Source organism: Lissotriton vulgaris, chromosome 11 (assembly GCF_964263255.1).
Source record: "Lissotriton vulgaris chromosome 11, aLisVul1.2, whole genome shotgun sequence".
Taxonomy (NCBI): domain Eukaryota; kingdom Metazoa; phylum Chordata; class Amphibia; order Caudata; family Salamandridae; genus Lissotriton; species Lissotriton vulgaris.
In genome coordinates this window covers 864207144-864234843 of record NC_141699.1, presented here as the reverse complement: position 1 = coordinate 864234843, position 27700 = coordinate 864207144, and the positions used below count along the sequence as shown (strand labels likewise).

The 27700-nt window shown below is 40.6% G+C and overlaps 2 protein-coding genes across 3 annotated transcripts in view; one reads left to right on the top strand and one right to left on the bottom strand.

Moving 5' to 3' along the window:
• Nucleotides 1-27700, top strand: part of FARP2 (FERM, ARH/RhoGEF and pleckstrin domain protein 2) — a 1631776-nt gene that overhangs the window by 1325968 nt on the left and 278108 nt on the right. The window lies entirely within an intron of this gene.
• On the bottom strand, nucleotides 24480-25202 carry LOC147683613 (exonuclease mut-7 homolog). Its single transcript, XM_086944682.1, has one exon. It carries the CDS (start codon nucleotides 25200-25202, stop codon nucleotides 24480-24482), a length of 723 nt encoding a protein of 240 aa, XP_086800808.1.

Below are 27700 nucleotides of genomic sequence, written 5' to 3'. Positions count from 1 at the left end.
CATTCAGAAACAGTAACATTAATAGAGACAGAATTAGTGAATAATAATGACGAAGTATGAGAAGAGAGGGAGTGAGAAAAATACTGGAAGGAGTAGAAAAATTAAGTAATAGAGAAAGGAATGAGAGAAGTAGCAAACACAGGAAAGTAAAGATTAAAGAAATGAAGCAGTAGAACTAATAGATGTTAAATGTGATAGATTAAATGATTGATTGAGGGTGACGATAAGTTGTGTCCTCTCTAAAAGTTTGTTTAAGGTGAACCGTACTCTGGGTTGCATATCAAATTTATGCTTGTTGAAGAATACAGAGGAGATAATAGAGGTGAAGACCTACCATTGTAGTAAAACATGCCCACTTATTACATCATTCATAACATAGTCAGTGACATCATCAGCAGTGGAATGCGGGTTATAAAAGTAGAAAACATTTACCTTATAATTCTTGATAACTTTTAAAGAAAATTTTTCATATATTCAATCTGTAAATGAGAGAACAAACATTTCCAAAAATATTAAAACATGTATTTAAAAATTAGAAAAAAGAAGGGAAAAGGTTCAAGAAGAAACAGTTTTTAAACAACTTTGACACTTACAGAAACCTCTACTTCTCTACGACCCGTACACAATCCTAAAGATATTTATTTTAAACAAACAGTATCTTCATGCTGATGAAATGAGGCCTATTTTGAAACATGATGCTTCTTTTGCATTGCTTATGTCTCACAATAGTGATGCAATAACAGCGCAAAAGAGATGTAAAACCATCATAAAATTGTGTCTAACATTTTAAATGATTGTTTCAGGATGCAAATAAGATATGTGCTTTCAAGAGCTTTCTTAGAGGTGAGGCCTATTTCTTTTTTTTCAAAAAAAACAGTACCCAGAAGTACAGCACTGTAAGCATTAGAATTGACACTTACAGAAGACTCACTTTTTCCATATCTACCTCACATTTCTAAATGTATATCATAAGTACAAAAAGCAGAACATTAATTATACATGTTAAATGGTTTATTTTTGCTGTTCTCAGAATGTATCAAATTTCACTTAAATCAGTGATTTGAAGGTATTCATCATGTAACAGCGGGGAAAAAAAAACACAATCAAAATGATTGTGTTTAAAAAACCCATACAACATAAGAATTCTGAATTCAAAACTCCTTAAAATTAACTTACTTTCAATAACGTCAAGGGATCTCCTATGAACAGCATCCACTCTGTTGTGCTATAAATATTTTCAGCCCGGCACTTTCTGAAAGAAAACCTCCATCATTTCGAAAAATATGTTACATACAAAAAAAGACTTCTCACATTCTATCACATGTTTCCACTAGGCCAAATCATGTTGCAGCGATTCGCAAATCTTGTAATTCTTCAAATCAAATCCCGTCATTTTCTATTTTCGCATCTTTCAAAAAGAAAACATTTGAGAATATTTTCACAATCCTGGACTACTAATATCTTACTCTTCTTTGTCACTCATGTTCTCCTTTTCCTATGACACTGATACTGCTTACTATGAAGCAGACTTACTTGCATCAGGTTTATATAGTTGGATTTTAAAATTGACATTATAATTAAAAGTTTTGGACCAATAATCTAGACAGCATTGCAGACTTACATTCCCTCTACTTGATGAACAATTTCCAATTCCTCACAGGAAATCCCAAAAAACTTTCTTTAAAATTTTGGTTTTAAAAACACCAGGTAAGAATTTTTAAGGTCAAACGGCAATTTTTTTTTTAAAGTTACAACAGAATCATTGCAGAATGACCAGCCGTTTCGAGACTTTAAGTAAGCTGTATAATGTCCTGATGTTGTTGAAGGACCATCGTGATAGATAATTGCTACAGTTACAAAAGTCCTCCCTGATATTGACAGCTGAGAAGCCACAAATTTTTTTATTAAAGTTGACAATTTTGATCCATCAGGCTTACATCGTTGGATCATTAAAATGACATACTGGCCATATCTACGTATAAATAATGTTGACATCATATCACATTTACATTGGCTACACTCCATGTTGTGATCCGCTGCATTTACTAGCTTATTAAAGGACACTGATTTACTGTCTGGCAAAGTTAAATATATAAATCTTTCTGAGTCTACACTAGTAGTACTTGATACCATACAGTTCTCGCAGTCATGCTGCCATTGATAAGAAAGCCCAAACAGGTAATCTACATCTACACCCTCATCTTGCAATATATCAAGCATATACATTAAAAACTCCTGACAATCTTGCTGATTATTTTCAGAGAAGTCTGTTTGACCTGAACATTCATCTAACAGATAACGAACTTCAGACACACTTTCTACTTTTGTTCGATCAGTGCTACATTTCTCGAAAACAGAATTCAACAAACAGCATAAAATTTGTTCTGAATTCAACAGAATCTGTTCTTTTAAACTCTCTAATGAAATGAGAACATTAACCACTACATTTGCATAGCAGTTGACACCAGAACTGTTTTCAAATTGAAAACCGACAACATCTTCAACAGAATCCACTTTCTTTCTGCTAACAATTTTCGGTTCATTGACTTTTAGTCTTTTTGCTACAACCTCCCTACTATTACTGATATTTCTACGTTTCCGGCCTACCACTCGTTTCTCAAACAAAGGATATTGAGGCAAATGTGGCGCATACTCTCTTCTTAACCTATTGTATTCCTTAACACAATCTAGATCCGCACAAATGTTTGTGACATCACAGTCAATCAAGTACAATCCCGATAAAGTTCTAACTCGTGACAATGCCACATATGCCATACCCTCCTTGAACACAGAACTGCCAATATTCACCAATGCACTGTCTACACTTAAACCTTGCGATTTATGGATTGTCACCGCATATGCCAAGCAAACAGGAAACTGTTTACGGCGAACATATAAGTCTTTAACAAGCAAAAACCTAGCAGAACAACGACCAATTTGCTGTACTTCCTCAATGCCATCAAATTTAATTCTTAAAAATTCTATTCCATCTCTATTTCTGTATTTCTCAAAATCAACAACATTACCCATTGATCCATTTACCAGACCTCTTTCTACATGTAAATTCCTTCTCAAAATGATTCGGCAATTTAAACACACATTCAAAGTCTTTTCAAAACCCGCTGTTTTAGATATAGTCTTCTCTAATGAATCCAATTTTGATTTCAAATTGTCTGACAAAATAATTGTTGATCCCATATGCTCTAATTTGTCGATAGCTTCAAGTTTCACAATCTCTTGCTTTTCTAAATTCAACATTTTGTTGTTGAAGATGGCACATTCTGCAAGAGTTGGCATCAAACATATCCCGGATTTCTCAGTAATTTTCTTAAAAATATCCTCAGGCACAATCTCTTGTTTGGGATATAAATTTGACAGTAATCGTGCATTTAAAGCTTCTTTCCCATGCTCGGTCACTTTTCCAATTCTAATATCTTGTAGAATATTCTTGTAATCTTCATCCTTTGCTTGACGCATATTTTCATGCAGTTCAGCATAATTGAAGTTTAACCATATATTGACGTTGCCAATGCTCCCTAGGCACTTCCTGGTATCTTCATGCGTGAGTATTTTGAACACAGGTTGACCTTTTACTGGTGTCAGCTGCAGAAGATCTCCGAAAACAATGATGTGTTTGCCACCAAATAACACATCATATTCAGTTTTAAGTACTTCTTGCATTCTCAAATGCACAAAGGCAAGCATGACATTGGAAACCATGCTTACTTCGTCAATGATAAGTAGTTTCATTTTCCTCAAGACTCTTGAAACTTCACAGCAAGCATCCCCAGATAACTTGTTGTATTGTAATTTGTTGTCATGCTCCACCGGCAGCATCAGTAGACGATGCAAAGTAATACCTTTAATGTTATGTGCTGCCAGTCCAGTAGGAGCGGTGACAACACAAGACAGCGATGACTCAGTCCTTTCCTGCAAATAACAAGAGATTGCTTTAATGAGGAAACTTTTTCCAGTTCCCGCTTCTCCACTCACGTACAGTCGGACAGGCTTCAACGATGTACATGAGCACTCGTTCTTCTCATGACTTAATCCGTGCTCAATTTCCTTGGTAACTTCATCATATATTTTCCTCTGCTCAACATTGAGTTGTTTTTCCAAGTCTTCTAAGTTAACTGAATCCTCCTGAGCATGTGCCATGGCTCTTTCTACTTCATTCATAGCAGTGGCAGCTTCATTTTCGGTAATAGGTCCTCCAAGTGGATCTTGACTCAATGAAACAGAGCTCTGACTGTCCTGAGAACTGTCTCTGGCAATCTCTGCTGCAATCGTTGCTTCCTGCTCAATTTCCAAAGTTAGCATTTCTTGATATTTAGAAAAAGCAGGACATTCTATGGACTCCTTGGCTGCATTGAAAGAGTCTTCGTAACAGAGGAAATCTCCAAGCAGTTCCTCTTCTGCACGCCAAGGCTTGAAAAGTTGCAAAAGTGCTAAATAGAAAAACTCCTTTTTTTCTGGAGATTCACCACTCAATTTTCGATGGTTTACTAATTGGCATTTTCTTTGCTTGACCAGGCATCCCTCACTTCCAATTACAGCATACACTCCTTTCTCAATATCTTCTTTGATGTTCCTCTTGAATATATAATTTTGGAGAACCTCATATAGACAAACATTCTCAAGGTGACTGCTTCGATTTGGATAATATGTATCCAACATGTTGGTCTTCAAAATGTCGGTACTGTTTGGTTCCTTTTCTGCCAAATACTCAATTTCCCGGACAGGTTTTAGAACTCGATTTCGCGTTGCAGCAAGACCAAGACTCGCCCAAACGAGACTCCTGGATTTGGCATAGAGACTTGCTGAAGACAATCGATCAGAACATTCGTAAGCTCTGATTTCTCGATGCGACAACATCTTCAGACTGAAACTGTACAACTTCTTGCTGAGGCTCTTTTCATGGGAAATGTCCTCCCACATATCCTTAAGTTCGGTCTTTTCTTTTTTGGTGATGTAAGATGTCACATACCGAGCCACAGCCATACAGTTGTCAGCCACAAACTGTATATCCATGTTAGCATTCCACATGGACAAAATCACTGGGTTGTAGTCATTGATGTACTTGGACTCTTCGTTCCTTTTCAAATTGTATGTATTCTTGGGTGATTTCCTCGTCACATTATGTCGCAGCGAAGACATCAAACTGTTCACTCTTCCTTTAGAAATCACCGGTCGTGGAAAGTTGAAACGACATTTGGTGTAGAACTTGTCCTTGTTTCTGAATTTACGACGACAGTACTTTCCACAACGATGGCTTTGGAAACGTAGAACTTGTTCTCTTAGGCTTTTCTTCTCCGTTGCGTTTGGAACAGCACACGTAGAATACTGTTCTATGAAATTCATCACTAAGTCATCCGGATCTGTTCCAAATTTAGGTGCATCCTTGATCCACAACAACATATGTATATGAGGGGCACCTCTTGCTTGGTACTCCTTTCTCCAGAAGAAATCCAACACCTCTCCAAGAGGTGGATTCTTTTTATTTGTGATGAAAGACATCATAGCTTCAAATCTATGATTGAAGTACCTGCATACATTCACTGGATCCAAAGAACACAGTTCTCCAGGTGTCTTGAATTCAATGTTTTCAATATTTCCATTTGCCTCTCGTAGAAATTCAAGTAAGTCTTCCCAGCCATACTCGGCACAGCTCAGAGTGAGGAACCATGTTGGAGTTCCTAAGTTCCTCAGCATACATTTTAAATCACCATGACGACGGTACCAGTACTCATTAGTACCACGCTGACACGCCATGAGATTAATTAAGTGAGAATCCAAAATACTGTCTTGGACATTGACTTTATGCATAAAGTCACTTGCCGAGATGTTTCGCATCTGTATACCACTTTTTAAAATGTGGTTCACTGCATATGACAGTCCTGACAGATCGCTTTCAAACAAGAGATGAAACAAATAGGGAATGCATTGACGAAACCTAGGATCTTCTGCATACAATCGTAAAGTCCGGTATTCAGACGCAGGAATTTGATGAGGTCGCTCATCATATCTTCCTCCTTGACCTGTGGGAAATAGCTGTGGGAAACACCGAGCTTCCAAACTTTCCTCCCAAACACTAATGGGACTCCCTTTGGCTTGTTTCCTTTGAAACAACTCAATTGCATTCCCCATGACTTCCTTGGAATGCAAAGGATGAACACTATAATGTTCATATATTTCTTCACTATTAGACACCTCTACTTTCTCAATTTGGCCAGCACACAAAACGCTATCCTCTTCATCACTTACTTCCTCTTCTGCAACATATACATTCTTATAGTACTTATTATTTTTCTTCAAATACAAAGTTGCATTTTTCACTTTCCTAACATCCACTAAATCTTGCCATATTTTCTTATTCTTTGTCGGAACCCCATTAACCAAGATAACCAGAGGTTCCTCTTCCACTTTCTCAACTCCAATTGTGTTAATGTTTTTGTTCAAATCTAGAGGCAAATAAACAACTCTTCCCTTTAATCCTCTCTGTAAATCTGCTGGAGGCAACTTCCCTGTCTTTGGCTCCATTCTTACAATAGCCTGAAAGGGATGGATACTTTGAATCAAAATAGATTCATAAGTATTTAAATCCTTCAATTCTGAAGGAATCTCAACCAATTCCAGATTATTATGAACCGCCCTAGCAGGCATCTGGTTTTGATTTAATTTATTACAACAATAAGTACACACACGTTGGTCCACTCCCAAATCAAAACAATTTTCTACCATCAAGTATGTGGCAAAATCCTTCCATTCACTATTATTTTCCCTTTCACTTTTTGCATATAAATCCACTAACTTAGTCTGATTCTTATAATAAGTGCGTCGACAACATACACAAGTGAAATTAGGCCTCTCACTTGATTTCATCTGAAACGTGGCAATTTCCTTCTGAAAATAATCTGTACTGGAAACCTGTACATTATCTTCAACATTACCCTCTACTTCAGGGTCAATTTGAACATTCTCATCTTTACTACCAAAGTAACAAAACTCAATTTCTTCACAAATATTCTTCACATCTATTTCAGAACCATGCAAAAGAGCAGCACATAATTGTTTAAGCATAATTGCTGGACTCTTAGCATAATACAACATTCTCACTAATTTTCTCACTTTATTATGATGCACTGCTAGCATCCTGAAATGATGAAAAACACTCTGGCATACTCTCCTGGAAAGACAAGCCAGTGAATGACCACGCAAACATGTCATTTGTCTCACTCTGCAAGGATCTAAATCTTGCAACAACTTCATTTTCTGCTTCAAACTTTTCTTATTAAATGTCCGTATAAAATCACAAAGCAAATTGATGGAAACCTGTTGCACACTGCAAATAGAACTACACTTCCAAATGTACACAGGACCCTTAGGACGTCTTCCTAAAACCTCATCACTTAGCGCCTCTTCTGTCTCTGTTGTCACAAGTTGTTCTTTTTCAACTGGACAACCATCCTTCACTTCATAAGCTCGACCACTGGTGTCAACTGCAAACACCAAATCATTATCCTGAAAATAACTCTCCTCATTAAAAAATGCCTCACAATTTGAACTATGCATCCATTCTCCGGAAAAAACGTCACAAAAGTTAGTACGATTTACTACTCTCTTCCATCTACTTTTTGTTTTGAAATCAGAAATTACCTTGCTTAGTTTCCTAATTCTATTGATTACCAAAATAAACAACTTTCGCTTAATTTCAAAAGCATGATCAATAATTTTCTCTACATTTTTCTTCTTCTTATAAAATGCCGCTTTCTGTTGGCCTTTTTTTTTATATTTTTCAATAAATTAACTATTATCCTGTTACGGAACATTCGATTTCGAATGTCCCTAAACTGTTGTTTCCTTCTACTATCATGCACAGAGTTACCTCTTCCTCTACCAGTAACATTTTTGATGGGTCTCTCCTTTCCATTTAAATTGCTTTTCTTTTTGTGGACTGAAACATTTTTTTGAGAAAAACTTTTTTTACTACAAATATTTCTTAAGAATGATTTCGTGCTCTTACCCGGACCTTTCTTGGTGTTTTGACAAGTATTTGGGGAAGAGGACTGCTGCAATAAAACATCATCCTGCTGTCTTTGACGTTTTCTAGCCTTTCTAATTCTTTTTTTTGTAGGCATTTTCCAAACTATGAAAGAATCTGCAGTTGAATCTGTGGAAAAATATAATAAACAATGTTATTAACCACTATTACCAAACAGTAAATGAATAACAGTCATCTAAAACATAATGCCCTACTAATTATTTAACATAGCAAATGTTTTCCACCAGCACTGCATCACAAAAATGACACTCAATGGTACAAAACAGGCATAGAACAATCATAAATCACTCCCTAATAATTTAAATGATTAATTCAGGATGACGATAAGATGTAGCCTATCTAAAGGTTTGTTTAGGCCCAGATCTTTAGACTGGGGTGAATGTGTGTCATTGATCCACATTCGGTCCATCACCTGTTTTGTTTATTTGAGGTGAGGCCAACACATGGTTGCAGATAAGATTTTCACTGAAAAAAACCAAGGTAAAAAAACATGTGAAGGCCTACCAATGAAGTAAATCATTAAATGAAAACCAATACATTTCTGGAAATATGCACTGCTAGTGCTTCATAAGTTGTTTTGGGTCATATTTATAAGGCATTTGAGTGTCTATTATGCTATTTTACGTTCTTCATGGTGCAAATTTCTTGTAAATACGCTCCCACCTGCGGTTGGCAAATTTAGATTTTGATTATGGGAGTTACATAGGCATGTTAATAATTTCCCAAAAATGGTGTATGACCCCAAACAACCTATGAAGCTCTAGTAGTACATATTCAGAAATTTAATTGATTTCAAAATTCGTTTTTAAACACAGCATATAAATCAATTGTATACCTGCATTCAAGAGGAAATGACTGAAAATGTCCTTGAGACACATGAAAGCGTTTTTTTGAATGCCCTTGCACCATTTTTGGGACATTTTTAACATGGCTATGTAACTCCCATAATCAAAATCTAAATTTGCCAAGCACAGGTGGGAGTGTATTTACAAGACACTTGCCCCATGAGGAACGCTTTCCATTTAAAAAGGGAAAAATAACATCAAAGACACTCAAATGCCTTATAAATATGACCCTAAACAACCTATGAAGCTCTAGCAGTACATATCCAGAAATGTAATTGATTTCAAAAATGGTTTTTAAAAACAACATATCTGTTTCAGCTTACATAAGAGACCATGGAATGGGCTTCATATACAACAATAACTTGTGTTACTGCATGCCAGAATGGTACACCGAATATGCAATTACAATTTCTCAAAGAAACAAAATCTATTTCTATATCACTACAGACAAAGCCACAGTTTAAAAACACAGCTTTCTTCATCATTTTCTCCTTAGCAAGATTTATCGCAAATGCGATTAAAAACGGCCGCAATGCATGAATATCGCTGAAAAGTCAACGATATTCATGCATTATCCAGCAAATGCTCTTAGCCATGTTATCCACCTCCCATTGGATAACATGGCTAAGAACTGCTTGCAAATGCGAAAAAAACGGCCGCAATGCATGAATATCGCTGAAAAGTCAGCGATATTCATGCATTTTCCAGCAAATGCTCTTAGCCATGTTATCCACTTCCCATTAAATAACATGGCTAAGAACTGCTCAGGGCCCCATGAGGAACGCTTTCCATTTAAAAAGGTAAACATAACATCAAAGACACTAAAATGCCTTCTAAATATGACCCCAAACAACCTATGAAGCTCTAACAGTACATATCCAGAAATTTAATTGATTTCAAAATTCGTTTTTAAACACAGCATATAAATCAATTGTATACCTGCATTCATGAAGAAATGACTAAAAATGTCCTTGAGACACATGAAAGTGTTTTCTGGAATGCCCTAGCACCTTTTTTGGGACACTATTAACATGGCTAGGTAACTCCCATAATCAAAATCTAAATTTGCCAAGCGCAAGTGGGAGCGTATTTACAAGACACTTGCCCCATGAGGAACGCTTTCCATTTAAAAAGGTAAACATAACATCAAAGACACTAAAATGCCTTCTAAATATGACCCCAAACAACCTATGAAGCTCTAACAGTACATATCAAGAAATGTAATTGTTTATCGCAAATGCGATTAAAAACGGCCGCAATGCATGAATATCGCTGAAAAGTCAACGATATTCATGCATTATCCAGCAAATGCTCTTAGCCATGTTATCCACCTCCCATTGGATAACATGGCTAAGAACTGCTCGCAAATGCGAAAAAAACGGCCGCAATGCATGAATATCGCTGAAAAGTCAGCGATATTCATGCATTTTCCAGCAAATGCTCTTAGCCATGTTATCCACTTCCCATTAAATAACATGGCTAAGAACTGCTCAGGGCCCCATGAGGAACGCTTTCCATTTAAAAAGGTAAACATAACATCAAAGACACTAAAATGCCTTCTAAATATGACCCCAAACAACCTATGAAGCTCTAACAGTACATATCCAGAAATTTAATTGATTTCAAAATTCGTTTTTAAACACAGCATATAAATCAATTGTATACCTGCATTCATGAAGAAATGACTAAAAATGTCCTTGAGACACATGAAAGTGTTTTCTGGAATGCCCTAGCACCATTTTTGGGACACTATTAACATGGCTAGGTAACTCCCATAATCAAAATCTAAATTTGCCAAGCGCAAGTGGGAGCGTATTTACAAGACACTTGCCCCATGAGGAATGCTTTCCATTTAAAAAGGAAAAAATAACATCAAAGACACTCAAATGCATTATAAATATGACCCAAAACAACCTATGAAGCTCTAGCAGTACATATCCAGAAATGTAATTGATTTCAAAAATGGTTTTTAAAAACAACATATCTGTTTCAGCTTACATAACAGACCATGGAATGGGCTCCATGTACCACAATAACTTGTGTTACTGCATGCCAGAATGCTACACCGAATATGCAATTACAATTTCTCAAAGAAACTAATTCTATTAGTATATCACTAGAGACAAAACCACATTTTGAAAACACAGCTTTCTTCATCATTTTCTCCTTAAATCATACTATTCTCTATCTAAATTAAATAAATCTTTTCTCACCTTAGCAAATATTTTTTGAGTTTTGAAAACAGTCTCAGAAATACACCAAATTGTCTTCAGCAGAAGAAAAAGGATGCACTCCAAAGGCTGCAGCTATTGAAAGCACAGAAATACAGATATTCATTTCACATATCTCTCATATTAGCCAATCATAACTCTTCCCTCACTTTTTTCAAATCAAAACCCTTCCCCCCTCTGCCCTCTCTGCCTTTTTTCCATAGCAACCACCTCCTGGAAGACCTCTCATGTTTGCAAATGCACACAACAATGTTTCAATTGAACTCTGAACTCTCAGTGCACCTGCGTATCCAGTGCAATCTTTCATTAAATGTTTCTTCCTTGGCCATTCAAATTACATCTTTCAAAGAACACATCCATGCACCCTAACTTTCTGTTTTCAGAAATGGAAATGCACCAATCACTGCTAATGAATCATTAGCACTGAAACTCCACAGTTTTTTTTCTTTACAAACTCCTACTGTTTCAACTGCCCTTTCATTACCACACTTCATCAGACTGCAGAACAACCTTCTCCCACCATGTTTAAGGTCTGGATTGTTGGACATAGTTACATCCACTGGGCTCAAAGGTATGCTGAGAACAGAAATTTACCTAACCTCAATTTACAAGATGTGGAAATTAAGTGGTTGGGCCAAAGAGGATTAAAATGTCACCAATTGATACCATTGGTGAAAACCTTTATGCATTTGCCAAAACCTGACCTGTTAATAGTGCACTGTGGAGGTAATGATTTGGGCACTTTGACAGGGGTAGGTCTGGAAATGCTTTTAAAGGACACCTTTGAGCAATTAATGACACTTTTTCCTCAAACTGCCTTGGTATTTTCCAATATATGCCAAAGACAGAAATGGAGGTGGTCCAACCAATTTTCTCCACAAATTGAGAAAGCGAGGAAGCATGTAAACAAATCTGTTTCAGCTTTCATGAGAGACCATGGAATGGGCTCTCTGTACAACAATAACTTGCGTTACTACATGCAAGATATCTACAGAGGAGATGGAGTTCACTTCTCAGATGAGGGCAACAGAATTTTCATTCTGAATTTAAGACTGTGCATTGGTACCTACTTATAAGTACCTAAATGTACCATAAACCCAAAAGCTCTTCTCAGAGCTACCCTTCATCTGATGACACACTTTTATTATTTTTTTTCTAACTTTTTTCCTGTAATTTTCAACAAACTACGCTCAAAGAGCGCTACCCGGTACGCGAACTGGAAGCTAACCGCGCAAAATTTAAAAAAAAAAGTTTTCTTCGCACATATAGTCCTCCTCGGCCACCCTCAGAAAACGTAGGGGGGCAAAATACTTGTACCATGCCCCCTTCTACCGATTCAGAACATTATTTACCCTCCATTTTATACCTTGATTCGACCGAAACACAAAATGGTGGACTCCCGTTACGCTCCTAGTTCGCGGACCGGACCGCTTCCCGGGAAGCGGTCCAAAAAAAAGGTGGGAAAGTAATTTACAGAAAAACGACTAGAGACACTCTCACCAAATATAAATTAGCTCATACTACATAACAATCCCTTTCATTCTCACAAATTTGATTGAAATTTCATTTAGCCATTTAGCATGTAGACCTCTCCAAGTACCGTGAGGTAAATTACTTCACAAAACACATCTGAACTGTTGGAATTGACAACCAATGAAAATGTTACTTTCATTTTCTACTTTTATTACCTGACATTTGATTGGTTATATACCTGTATATATATAAAGGAAGAGAAGGAAACACAGCCATTTTGACTACTACTTCTTGTTGTACCTCACATTTCAATAGCTTCCAAGAACTTCAACTTCTTTGTGAAGGTAAGTTATAATTTTTAAAAATGAAATATATTGTGCACTATAACTTAATATAGTAGACTTTTTCTGCTAGATATACACTATCCCTCTGTAGTAGCAATGTATTTAGATAGACTTCTCTGTTATAGTTATGAATGGAGTTAGGCTTGTCTTGGTTACATCACATACACTTTTTTATAGTCCTATTTCCACTCTGATACTATACACTGCCAAAAGATAAATTCACTGATAAAAACTGCCAATCTAAAATTAATCCCAACAGTGCCCTATCTCTACTAATATATATTTTTAAAATCCAAATTTCAGGCAAAATGGAAGGCGAAAACCAAGTTTCTTTTGAGATGGACCTGCAAGAGAGCAGCCAGGAATTGATTGAACAAATTGACATGGAATTTATGGATGTAAGCTTGGATAATGAACTGCTGCAATGTGTCCAAGCAGTAGACGCCCTCCTTGCAAATGAGGACATTTTACAACCTCACAGATTGCAAACAATATTTCAAGAAAATAATGACATTTCAGACACTGAAATGTTAGAAAGTTTAATAAATTATGAAAAACAATCAAAATAAAAAAAAAAATTTTAAAATAAAGAAAACAAAAAAAAACAACAAAAACAACAAACAATTAACATACAGTATTTGAAAAGTGTATCATTCTATTATCCTTATAGTACGCTGCCCAGAACGCTTTCCGGTTCGCGTACTAGGCGCTAACCACGCAAAAAAAAAAAAAAAATTGTTTTTGAACCCTCCTGGGCCCTTTTAAAACCTCCACATAAAACCTAGGGGGTCAATGAGGATCTACTATGCCCCCTTATGGTAATTTCCCCCTTTGTTTTGGCCTCCTCTTGTCTCTCGATCCTACCGAGAGACAAGATGGCGGCTGCACCGGACTGTTTAGAATGTTGACAGACACCGAAGAGCCAATCAGCTTTCCGTGCGCAAAGTTCCGTAACGCGAAAAGTACGCGAACCGGATCGCTGCCCGGAGCGCTGTTACAGATATATATCTTGATTTAAACGTTAATTTCTCAAAATCCACTGAAGCACATATATTGAGACCTAGCAAAGGCACATCGGGCTAACAGTCCCTACAATTTTGCCAAGTTTCGTGCAAATCCATTCAGCCGTTCGGGCTAAAAGTGAGTCCAACCGCCCTATGGAAATTAACATGGGAAAAACGCGTTTTGGGACCCCCCTTTTTTCTCGGCCCCCCCTTGACGACAGCCCCCCAAATTTTCAGGGGCTGCTCAGAAACAAAATGTGCCATTTTCCTGAAAATTTCAGCCAATTCCGTCCACAAACACCAAAGTTATTAGACATAGAATTTTCAGAAATCCCATAGGGAAAAAATCCTAACTATATATACCTACTGGCGACCGCCAGTAGGTAATATATCTACACAAGCAAATAATAATAAAACATTCGCAAGTAATCAAATGCAGAAATAAAACACAAGCAGATAATAATGGACCATTCAGAAGTCAAATGCAAGGAAGCAAAACATAAGCAAATATTAATAATTTACATCCAATGCAAGAAACAAGCACTGTCAAATGCCAGGAATAAGTACTGCCAAATGAGAGAATTTTATTTATTTATTTAGTTTAAGAGTTTTATTTAGCGCCGGCTAGACCCGGAGGTATCAGAGCGCTTTACATGAGGTTCGACAAAATTACAAGATTACATCAGTTCTAATTTACATCAGTTGCTAGACAAACAATTACAAGAGAATAGAAAACGAGATAAGTGAAGTGTAATGGGGAATGGGGTAAGGGCAAAGTGGTGGGAGGAGATACAGCAGAAAGACGAAGGAAAGTCTACCTTAAGTCCGACTGGGTAGTTGACGGTCGAGGGGGAAGTCCCAAAACCCATCTCCTCTATAGCTATCAGGTAGCTCCACCAGGCTTTGGCCAAATAGCTACGTCTCAATGGGAAACATTTAAGGAACATGGAGGGCAAATTAAATGGAGCGTAGAGGGGAGGGGACAGGGAAGGTGAGAAAGGGAGGATAGGGGAAGAGACAACAAGGAGAGACGAAATGAAATCTGTCTAAAGGCCGAATGGGTAGGTGACGACCAATGAGTCCACGGCCCATCTCCCCTATAGCTAAACCAGGTAGCTCCATCGGGCATCAGACAAAATATTTCAATCTCAATACATTGAGAGAGGAGAGAAGGAGAGACATAAATAGAGGGAGGATGCGGAAAGAGACGACAGGAGAGATGAAAGGAAGTCTGGCTAAAGACCGACTGGGTAGGTGATGTCCAAGGAGGGAATCCCCGACCTGTCTCCTCTATAGCTAAACCAGGTAGCTCCCTCGGGCATCAGACAAAATAGCTAGATCTCAAATGACTAGGGAAAATTCACAGGTAAACAGGGAGGGGACTAGGGCCAGGACAGGTGAGGGCAGAGGTCAGTAGCAGGAAAGTGGAGAGGAGTAGAGCGGGGAGGGGTAGAGGGTAGGTAGTTCGGTAAAGGTTTGCATGGATCTGCTTCGAGTCATTCAAAAAGCAGGTCCGTTCCTTCTCAGGCGTCATCTTGAGGTTAAAACGCCGGGTGAGATTTTCGCCAGAAACCTTGTGTTGCTACGACCGGTTGGAACGGCGGCCACAGCGTCAGACACTCCCGACCATCCGATGTCCGGAGATGATTGAAACAGTTGTTTAAGGGGGAATTAAGTGCCTCACTTAGTTGATGAAAGCGGGTCTTCCGCGGAACAGAGGCTCTGAGCAGCCAAGTTGGATCCTGGCTCCTCCTCCTTTCCCTTGAGGGTGCTGGTGAGAGGTTAGATGAGGTTAGATGACAAGTCGAGCAAAATAAGAGCAGCAGACACCCTGTCACAGATCATCCTCCATTATTCAGCAGCTAGGACCAGTGTGGTTACAGGGCAGCGACCTCAACAAACCTCTTGAAGAATAAGTATTTTAGGGTCCCAATATGACGCAGGTTTACCACATTCGGACGGAGGGCTGGTTCCAGGTGGTACTGATCCAGTAGTCGGAAGACTAACTTTCTCAATGTTTTCTGGTTAAACATGTCTTGCCGTATGTGAGGTATGTCGTGGTACTGCCTTGCAACATCTATGAGGTCAAAGTGAGGCGCTCTCCATTGGTTGAGCATCTAAATGTGCCGCTCGTAGCCGTGGGAGCGATAGAACTTTGATCCTGTGCTTCCCTGTGCATTACCTGGATAATCTCTTTTTTTGGAACCTTCCCCGGATTACTGCCGACTTGAGCTTTCATTACCGAAGGACCTGCTGCTTTGCCACGGGAGCGGGACTGCGAGGACCAGGAGTCTGTGCGGCAGGACATCGCCTGCACCTGGGTCCTCTTCCCACCCCCTCCTACAGCAGTACTAAATGCATCGCGGCACTCGCTCCGCGGGTGCCGCTCGTAGCCGTGGAGGCGATAGAACTTTGACCCTGTGCTTCCCTGTGCATTACCTGGACAATCTCTTTTTTTGGAACCTTCCCCGGATTAGTGCCTACTTGGCCTTTCATTACCGGAGGACCTGCTGCTTTGCCACGGGAGCGGGACTGCGAGGACCAGGAGTCTGTGTGGCAGGACATCGCCTGCACCTGGGTCCTCTTCCCGCCCCCTCCTACAACAGTACTAAACGCATCGCTGCACTCGCTCCGCGGGTGCCGCTCGTAGCCGTGGAGGCGATAGAACTTTGACCCTGTGCTTCCCTGTGCATTACCTGGACAATCTCTTTTTTTGGAACCTTCCCCGGATTACTGCCGACTTGGGCTTTCATTACCGGAGGACATGCTGCTTTGCCACGGGAGCGGGAAAGCGAGGACCAGGAGTCTGTGCGGCAGGACATCGCCTGCACCTGGGTCCTCTTTCCGCCCTTTCCTCCTATCAACCTCCTATTTAACTACGCCCTGATACGCGGTACGCGGGACGTGCACGGGTCGCGCGCCGGGCGAAGCCCGGGCCAAGGGCGGGCCCGTCTGAGCCCGTCAGAGACTGACTGAGACTGGACTGGGCTACTCCCTTTATGTTGCTAATTCTAGTAAGACTCTATTTATTTATGTTTAATAGTTCCTTCTAATTCATGTATATGATATTTATTATTCAGCTATAGGAAGCTAGGTAAACACATAGGCACTACAGTCATGGCATTAAAAAACATTAAAGGCAACAAAACACCTATTATGGGTGTTCGAGGTGAATTAATTGGCACCATAGATGCTTTCTTCACTGAGGCAGTCTCCGTTCTGGAGAAGGAGATAGTCTTAACTGAACGGCGACTATCTCTTGATCCTGTTTTTTTGAGGAAATAGTCATTGGGGAGAACTGCTACAGTACCGTCCCCTGAACAAATATTGACCCAGAATGTTCAAACATCCTGCCAACAACATGACCTGTCAACTATTCTTGACATAAGCGGCATTGACGCAAGCCTAGAGTCCTATATGGCTTATCCAATAGCGGAGCCGGGTCGGCGGCAAAGCCTTTTGCTCACTAGCAGCGAACCGCCATTAGAACGTATCCATTCTGAATCAGCAGAGGGTAATGCCCTTACTTTAAAACGTAAGCGTGGAGGAAAGCAGCAGAAAGGCTCGCGTACTAAAAAGAGTAAAATTACTTTCCCTATGCTCCAAGATAAGGGGGTTACGTATAGGAATAAAATACCAACACAGACAGAAAACACTGGTTTGGAACATACATGTCCTATTGTTGAAAAACAGAAAGTCCGTCCACACATGGTAGAAGTATTGTATGTTCACTTGATAATATTGAGCACTTAGTTAAGTCCTTAATTCTTCCATTGGTGGAACGTACAAGAATGATAGGCAAACAGCTAGAAACACTGGAGAAAATTATACGGGATAATTCAGCCTTGTTGGAAAATTTTGGGGACATAAATCCCACAAAAAAGAATTCATTTGCATCACCTAAAAATAGAAAAAAGCCATTAGCTAGTGCAAAACTGGGACAAGGTAGTAAAAATCTGTCAAATCCAGAAGGTGGAAAGATAAAAGTTAATGATTCCCAACAGGATGGTAAGGCTGGTAAAGAAGCGAAATTAAATAACCCTATAACAGGCATTACTAAGACCCCAGATAATATGGCAGTAGAACTAGACAAAACAGTTGCATAGGATATAGGAAGAGAATTGACCTCCCCCCGGACTCCTATCCTTATGTAATTGTGCTTGCAGGGGTACCGGAGTGGAAAAACAACAGGGATGAAACCTCGCACGAATTAAAAAATAAAGTCATGTATTGGCTAGGGAAAAACAGACCCCTTAGACCTGACCTGTGTGGGGAAATTATTAACGTCCTAAGAGTGAACTGGTTGGGCCCTAAAGCAAAAGATATTAGTGGTGACTGTATCATCGTCAACTTTAGAGATCCAAGAGTAGCGCAATTCATTAGCGGTTTTCCAAACTATGATCACTCTGGCGAAATTTTTTCTCTGGATTTAAGTTATTTCTACCCACGGCCCCTTTTTTTGTTGTTGGTAGCCAGAAACCACATAATTTACGATATGAAGCAAGGTACCAACATACTGGAAGTCGAATTAGTGCCCCAATGGCACCTATGATGCATAGAGGTTTTGTACCGTATAACACCCATGATTACCGACAGACTGGGAACCTATTCAATATTCCAACCCATAATAGATTTGATTCCCTGTCAGGCTTGGGGGGGGGGGGTGGATTGACCAGTACGGGATCAGACAACCGATATCAGTGCAGAAAACATTGATTCCCCTCTATTAAAGGCCTGTCTAGTAAATGTGGAACCCCAAGATCGAGGAGGACGGACTCTGGCCAGTATAGAACACATACATACAGAAAGGTTGGAAGTTGCTCAAACAGGTGACCAAAATGTGACAAAAAGGGAAAAATAGATAATAACATAGTTAAGGTCATTAACTCGAGACACGCCATACATGATAGGACCAAGGACAAATGGACTAGATTAAAACACAAGAGTAGGTTTATTGTAACTACTGCTGAGAGGGAGGTGGAATTTCCTGTTGGATACGAGTATGGCTGTAGGAGGGAGGAGTTAACTAGTAATGGGCGAAATATCCCAAGCGTGGCAGAGAAGGGACCAATACCCTATGTAACAGCCAGGGGAACAGCTCTGGCTTCTAATACCATCAATCTTCTTTCATGGAACATAGCTGGGCTAAAAGAAAACTGGCCATTCCAGAATGGAACGACTTTATTGATACATTCAATAGCTGCATGTTCCAAGAAACATGGAGCATGACCCCACTCCATAAAAATGGGTAGGCTACTTATTTTATCCCAGCAATTACGGTAGGGAGAGGACGTCCATCAGGTGGCCTGCATATATGGATTAGTGTGGCATTGAATTGGGCTGTCACTACCCATAATTTACCTTCAAAAGACATATTATATATATCTCTTAAGGGCCCGAATGGGGGAAATACACTGGAATTGTTCTGTGTATATGCTAGAGGCTCCCAGGGTGGCCAATCCTCACCCATAATTGCATTACTAGATGCGACACTAGCGGATATTTCCCCAAGGTCGAAAGTGATAGTAGGGGGTGACTTCAATTGCACTTATGAACCCTTAATAATAATAAAGGATTTTATAAAGCGCCTGGTGACGCCATCCCGGCGTGTCCCCGCGCTGTGGAGAGAGTAGCAGGAGAAAAGTGAGAGACCTATAGGGTAAAGAGGTGGGTTTTTAAAAGTCTCCTAAATAAGGTCTCTGTCTCTGCCAGTCTGATGTACAGAGGAAGAGAGTTCCAATTTTTGGCCGCCAGCGCACAAAAGGAGAGCCCTCCCATTCTGGCTTTGTTTATTCGGGGGGCACTCAGAAGCCCGGTACCCTTGGAGCGCAATTCTCTGTTGGGCACATAGGGGATCGCAAGATCCTTCAGGTATTCAGGGGCTACCTGAGAGGTTATCCTGTAACATATTAGGAGCGCTTTGAACAGGATCCTCTTTTTTATAGGGAGCCAGTGAAGGGCATCCAGGGCGGGCTTGGAGGCAGCTCTTTTGGGTAGCCTGAGGACCAACCGGGCTGCCGTGTTCTGGAGAACCTGCAGCTTTCTGATGTTCTTCTCGGTAGTCCCTAAGAGTAGAACATTACCGTAATCGATACGGGAGGTGACTAGAGCTTGGGTCATCGTGCGTCTGGCCTCTAAAGGAAGAAGGTCCAGGGTACGGTTTAAGGTCTTCAGTACACCAAAGCATTTCCCTGCTAGCTTCTGGACGTGGCTGTCAAAGGAGAGTCTGGGATCAACCCATACACCCAAGTTCTTTGCTTCCTTGCAAGGAGAGGGTATAGGGCCTAGACAAGGAGGCCACCAGTCCAGGGTCCAACTAGCCGTGTTACCCCCTATCACAAGAACCTCTGTTTTAGAGCCATTGAGCTTCAGGCAGTGTTGGTTCATCCAGCCTGCAAGCTCCTGCATGCAAGTTTTAAAATTAGCAGCAGCCAAGGTGGGTGCCTGGGATAGGGAGATGAGGAGTTGGGTATCGTCGGCATAAGATACTAATTTTATGCCGTACGATTGAACCACCTCCGCCAGCGGGGCCATATAAAGGTTAAACAGGGTGGGGCTCAGGGCAGAGCCCCGAGGCACCCCCTGTTCTAGGGCAATGCTGTCTGAGAGGGAATTACCTCTCTGAACCTGGAAACTGCGATCTATGAGAAAAGATTTAAGCCATCCCAATGCCGCCTTGGTGACCCCAGCCTGGTTTAGACACTGTAGCAGGATGGAGTGAGCTACAGTGTCAAACGCAGCACTGAGGTCCAGCATTATGAGCGCCATCGTGTGACCCTCGTCAGCTCCTGCCCGTAGAGTTTCAGTTGCTCTCAGGAGGGCTGTCTCGGTGGAGTAATTAGTCCGGAAACCAGACTGGGAGCTATGCAGGGATTTATTAACTTCAAAGTGAGCCATGAGTTGTTTATTGGCAATTTTTTCGGTCACTTTTGCAAGGTATGGCAGGAGAGAGATTAGTCTCAGGTTTTCCAAGAAATCCTGACTTACATTAGGTTTCTTTTTGATTGGCAATACAATTGCCTTCTTCCAATCTAGCGGTAGGTACGCTGAAGAGAAAGATAGTTGGATTATGTGCCTAAAGTAAGGTTCTAGTACCTGTAAGCTTTCTCTGAGTACTTTCGGGGGGGCAGGGTCACGAGGGGAACCCGATTTGACGCTCTTACAGATGTTTATAAGTGTGTCAGGAGGGGGAACCGAAAAGTATTGAAGGCAGGACTCAGTAGAATTAACAACTGCACTTTCCATAAAATCACGGCCGGATGGCAGGTTGTCAGAAAAACTGGCATAGATGTTGGTGATTTTTTCTGAAAAGTAAAGTGCAATTTTATTGCAAGTTTCCACTGAGTTGTTGCAAGGCACATTATCATTAGTGAGCACTGAAATTTCTTTAAAAATTTTAAAAAGCTCTTTAGAGGAGTTCTCTGCCTCCCCAATGCGCGTCTTATAGTGCATGGCTTTGGAAGTACGGATTTTTTTATTGTATTCCTTTTGCGCTTTTTTATATTGTAATTTGATGGCTGGGCAGAAGTTAATACGCCATTCGCGTTCTAGTTTTTTGCATCTCCTTAGCTGATGAGGAGGTGCATAGGCTTAGTGCAGATGATTGGAGGCAGTCCATTCCCCTTCTAAATTTAAAACCTATTAGGAAATGGTCGGCTAGAGCAATACAAATGAATGCTCTAACATTAGAACATAATCTACGAGCTCTTAATGGGTGGATTGTTTCGGATCCTAACGGGGCAATGACATATAATAGAATAGGTTGCCCGTCACGCATATATTATATATTATTGGATATCCAATCATGGGGCAGCCTAGTGGATATGGAGGTCAGGCAATCACAGGATAGTGACCACAACCACTCTGTATGAAAATCAACTGGGGAAGTGAGATTGAAATAAGGAATGGTCCTGTGGTGATTGCTAAAGAAGTAATACCCACAAATTGCAACAGGAAGTTAAAATGGAGCAGAGTAAAATGTGAAGAGGAATAATTGATTAGTATTAAAGAGCTGGTGCAAGCAGAAACTAGAGACCTAAGATTCGGCAGGCTGGCACAGCCTAATTCCTCAGATTTTAAACTAGCTGACTCCTATAAGAACCTAATAGATACAATTGGTGTTTTTTTTACTATAGGGGAAAGAAGGGAACCTACTAATCTAAACCAAAAACCCTCGAAAGGTACTCCTTGGTATACGACCGAATGCAGAGAGAAGAGAAAGGCAATAACGACTTCCATTAAGAGAAAGGACCCGACAACAGTAAGACTAGCCAGGAAGGAGTAGAGTAGGAGTATTAAAGTAGCTAAGAGGGATTGGGGGAAGGAGCATTGGCAGCAACTCAAGTCTGCTGCCAATGCAAAAGACTCAACTCTGTTCTGGAAACTGGTCAATAAACTGGACAGAAGAGGGGCGGAGCCAATACCAAATCATATATCGGAACAACAGTGGCACTTCCATTTTTTAAAATTGTATTATGGGGAAGTAGATCTGGGGCAAATAACTGGGGCATATAATAAACTCAGTATAGAGACCCAAACGCAGATAGAAGCCTTTACTCCCCGGGAAGTGCGGGATGCTATTACAAATATAATACCCGGCAAGGCGGCAGGACCGGATGGGCTGCCGAGCGACTTACTTCTGCACGACCTAAAGCTATGGTCCGACCTCATTGCTCGCATAATGAATTTAATTATGTACGGACACCCTGTCCCCGAATCATGGAGGGCGCGCAGGTTGTAACCATATATTAAAAAGGCGACAGGGAGGACCCTGCCAACTACAGACCAATAAGTGTAATTGATACAATTCAGAAGGTGGTTGGAAGGGTCATTGTTAATAGAATAGGGACATGGCTGAACAAAGATAATATTCTGACACACTTCCAGGCGGGTTTCAGGCGAAATGTGGGCACGATGGACCAGGTTTTCAGGTTCTGCGCAGTATGCTGGAAATCTGTGTCCGTCGCAAAGGGTAGCCTATATTTGGCCTTTATTGATTTAAAAACAGCGTTTGATGTAATCCCCCGTGATAAGTTCTGGAAGGTTCTGCTGGACATGGGGTTCCTGTGTCACCTTTTGCAGTTTGTTGTTAGGCTCCATGAAGACAATTATGCCAGAATCCAGTGGGGGAGCCAAGGCCAACTAACAGGGAGGGTGCAAGTCAACAGAGGGGTTCGCCAGGGCTGTGTGATGGCTCCGACATTGTTCTCCCTCTTTATTAATGGGGTGGTAGACAATTTGAGGGAGGACCCTGTGGATGCCCCAGTCCTGGCCGGGGAGAAAACACCTACCCTCCTGATGTCCAAAACGCCATCGGGTTTACAGAAACTGGTTGATCGCTTTAGCTTGTTTTGCGACGAGCGAGGGCTAACTGTCACTACCACCAAAACGAAGCTGATGGTGCTATCCTCTAAAATAAAGGCTAGGAAAGTTCATCTCACGCTAAATGGGGCTGCGCTAGAGGTTGTGGAAGAGTTTGACTACTTGGGAGTCAGGTTGAGTAATAACATGAAATGGGACTCCCACGTAGCAAAAATGCTCCTAAATCTTAAAAGGGTTTCCGGAGTCATCCTGAGGAATCAGCGCTTGTCTACTGGAAGGCCAATAGCCCCGGCCCTCGCAGTTTATGAGGGAAAGGCGTTAGCTTCGGCGGTTTATGGCTCTGAATTGTGGGGTGGAGAGAACACAATGGACCTGGTAAGAGCTGAGAATAAGTTTGTGAGAGACTTAGTATCGCTTCCCTGCTCGACCCCTTTGAAACCTCTCTTTAACGACATGGGCAAACGATCAATTGTGGACATAGTACGCCTCCGCCCCTTGCTGGTCTGTGTGCGCCTGAGAAGGACACCAGAATTGGCAAAATATGCCTTGGTGTTGGATGAGCTGATTAACCTGAATGCCTCAAAAAAGATAAAGTGGCTCAATAAATTGAGGCAGTTGGTGGTGAGTTAAGGAATGGCTAAACTTTGGATTTCCCAGTCCCCACCACATAAACAAATTGTCCAAAAAATATACTGGGAGTGGGTGGAGGCTGAGGATCTAAAAAGCACAAAGTGGGGGCCTTTGACTAACCAATTCCTGTAACATAAGCCAATTAGGAAGTTAGAGCCCTTTTTGGATTACATTCAAATTCCAAGAGATAGATCCCTCTTCTTGAAGATGAGATATGGTATACTCCCCCTTAAAAAGTTTACAGAGGGGTGGAAAGGAGCGAGGGATCACGATGTTACCTGCCCAGGCTGCCCATGTATGAAAGAATCTCTACCTTACTTTTTGTTTGCTTGTAAGGCTTACAAGCATCCTAGAGCAAGATGGTTAAAACCTGTGTGTAGGGAGATGGGTGTTAGAGACTTTAGAACTGCATTGCATATCCTTCTAACTGACACAACATCTTTGTATATTGTCTGCGGGGTTGCAAAGTATCATGCTAGCGCTTGGCTCATACGGACGAGGCTGCTAGGTAATAGCAAAAATTAAACTCCCACTACATCTAGATATATGAATATTACTGAGAATGCACCTTAGTCCTTTGTAATTATTCTTTTTAATTGTATATAGATTTTAACCTTTTTAAGATTAAATGGATGTAATATTTGTACATTGGTTTTATGTTTAGTAATGTTTGTACTTTTATGATATGAATATATCAAATAAAGTATTACAATAAAAATGAGCCGGTGTTGCAGCTCTGGGTATTCGGAGACATATGCTTCCATGAGGTCGACCTTATTCAGAAGGTACAACGGAGTATACATCTTCTCTAAGTCTAGATCAAGTTGCAGATTAAGCTTCGTGCTCAGGGCTGCTGCCTCTTTATACTTGCCACAGAGGTAAATATTACTGACATGACCCAACAAAAAGTCACGATCCGCATTCTTAAGTTGGTAAATCTCGATGAGAGGATCAACAGCGTTTGTTTGTCCCGCCGATATCAGCTCAAACACACGGGCCTGCAACTTCTTCAGCCATAGTCCAGTCTGCTGAAGCAATGGCCGCTCCTTTATCCATTCCTGGAACTCGCTGGCGATGACGTGCCCCAGGGAGTTGCCCTTCCCCTTGCCGTCATTGCAGGCTGCCAGTAGCTCCAAGAGATCAGACAATGGCTCGGCCAGGCCAGTGAAACCTTCCTGGGCTAGTTCCTGGAGCTCTTGCGTATTCCTCTTTGTCAATAGAACTTGCATACTGTGCAGCAACTCGACAATGGTATAGCCTGTTGTGTTGCAGGTAGGATTGTTCCCAGCCATGAGTTGAGCAGCGCTGATGGGTGAAATCCTCGTTCAGCAAATAAATCACTGAATTGAAGTTGTTTTTCTTGCAAATGAAAAGGACTATTTTCGGCAGAATGTTCTACACACCTGAATAGATACAATTTCTTCAATTATGACCTACAACACAGTCAAGGGCATTCTACACTGGACTGCGAGGGCCAGTGTAGAAAAGGGCCATGAAAACATCACAGAGCAATGAAACTCATAGCTCATACATCACCATTTGAGTACAGCACAGCATTCTGGTCAGCTCGACTGGGAAGCCCTTTCAGTCATCCGTTCGTTCAACTTTATTTCGGCTATCTTTTAGCCATAAAAGCAACATTATAAAAACATTTTACAGTCAAGATCCAAGTGAGCAGGCAATAATGAATTGGAACAGAAATAAATATACAATTAATCCATATTTACAATTTTCGCCCTAAAACCTACAATCTAAGTACATAAATACAGTAAAATTTAATTGAATAGCCAGAATAAAAATTAAATCTTTTAAAACATCCTATATACAAATGTGCAAGATGGCGGACACTAGAATCATGTTAATTAAACTATAGCTTTAAACCAAGCTTCTTCCTAATCAGGTACACATTAAATAGAAACCTGCTTGTGCAGAACACTACGGGTTGTGAAGTGTCAGACTTGAATATACATTCAGCCTCTTTGAAGGACCTAAAGCCCATATTTTTACATAAAGATCTAATCCATCGAGGGGATTTATATACTGGGCAAAAGAAAAGTAAATGAACATCATCTTCCTTCACCATTTGCGAACAAAGAGTACACAAATCAGTATCCTTGGTGCCCCCCCACTTGCAGGTATACGCTTTTGTCTGAAGGACCCCATATCTAAATTGGAGATATAAGGATTTCGCCAAAGGAGGACCTATCTCATTCATAAAGGGTTCGAAGGAAACACTATCCTTAACAGACAAGAACCTCTGGGTCAGCGTACCAATAGATGAACTTTGCAGTATGTCATTGTTGATATAGGACCAAAAAGTGGACTTTAGAAGCTTTTTGCTATGTGGTGTCAAACTCAAGGGCTCTTCCCAGTTGTGAGATAGCCCTAGCCTAGTACACCACAATGAGATATGTTTTAGCCACGCAATATTCTTGTACTTGTCAATCTGCATGATTTCTAGCAGGCCACTTCTATAATTAATCAACTCTGGAGTGGTCCATATCCTGACCCAATAAAATAACGGCCTTAAAGTCGCTTGATGATCAGTACGTTTAATAGCAATATCCAAAAGCACTGGTACTAGGGGAGTTCTAGTCGGTATTTTAAGTAGGCTGCAAATAAATTTGTTTTCATCCCGTTCAAAGTTGTTCCTACAGGATGACCCCCAAATCTCAGCCCCATATAGTGCCGCTGATTGGGCCTTAGCTTAAAAAACTTCCAATGCTGGTGTAATAGCCTTGGAGTGGCTCCCTCCATGAATTTTTAGGATGGGCATCGAGTTCTGTTTAAAAGATATTCTGCTATTTTCCAGGTGCCACTTCCAAGACAAATTACTATCCAGCGTGATACCCAGATAGTTGAAGCTCCCCGCGTACTCCAGTTTTTGGTTATTTAAGGCCAAGTTCTTCTTAAACGATTTTTGCGGGTTTATGGACATATATTTAGTTTTAGATGAGTTGATTTCTAGTCCCTTTTCCACGCAATAACTGTAGAAAGAGTTACCAAGTTTTGGAGTCCCTTAGGAGTTTGTAAAATAAGGATAGTGTCATCAGCTAATAATAAGGCTGAGATCACTTCGCCCCCCAGTTTTGGTGAATCATGGCTACAATTCCCCAGGTATGTCATTAACATACAGTGAGAAGAGCGTAGGCGCCAGTACGCAGCCTTGGCGTACGCCCCGTCTCACAGGTATGGCCTTAGTTATTTCCCCTCCCTTCCCCCATCTTACTTTGGCGAAATTACCAGTATAATTAATTCTGTGAGTAGTTCGCCTGGGACACCCATGTTTTTTAATGTGTTCCACAAAAGGGTATGAGGGACTAGATCAAAGGCAGCCCTTAGATCCATAAAAGCTACGTACAGACTGCCCTTCCTTATGTTAATATATTTCCAGCAGATGCATGTAAACCTGAATACTTGGTCTATAGTGCTGGTTTTTATTCTGAACCCTGCCTGATATTTGGTCAATACCTGAGTTTCGTCCATCCAATTTAAAAGTCTATTTAAAATATGTCTGGCAAAAACTTTTTGTAAAAGATCAATTAAACTAATTGGGCGATAATTAGCTGGATCATACCGATCCCCTTTTTAAAAAATTGTTACTATTTCTGCCCCTTTCCAAGTCTCAGGAATCTGCGTGCCTGCCACTATGGAGCTACATAAATAATTTATATAGGGTCCTCAGACTTCCATGTCGTGTCTTAACAGGTCGCCAGGGATTTTATCAGGTCCTGGGGCTTTCCCTGGTTTAATGGCCTGTAGAGCCTGGATGGTCTCCTCTAAGCTAAAA

Excerpts from the sequence above, each read along its gene's own strand:
- LOC147683613 (XM_086944682.1), bottom strand. The coding sequence starts at position 25,202 with ATGGCTGGGAACAATCCTACCTGCAACACAACAGGCTATACCATTGTC.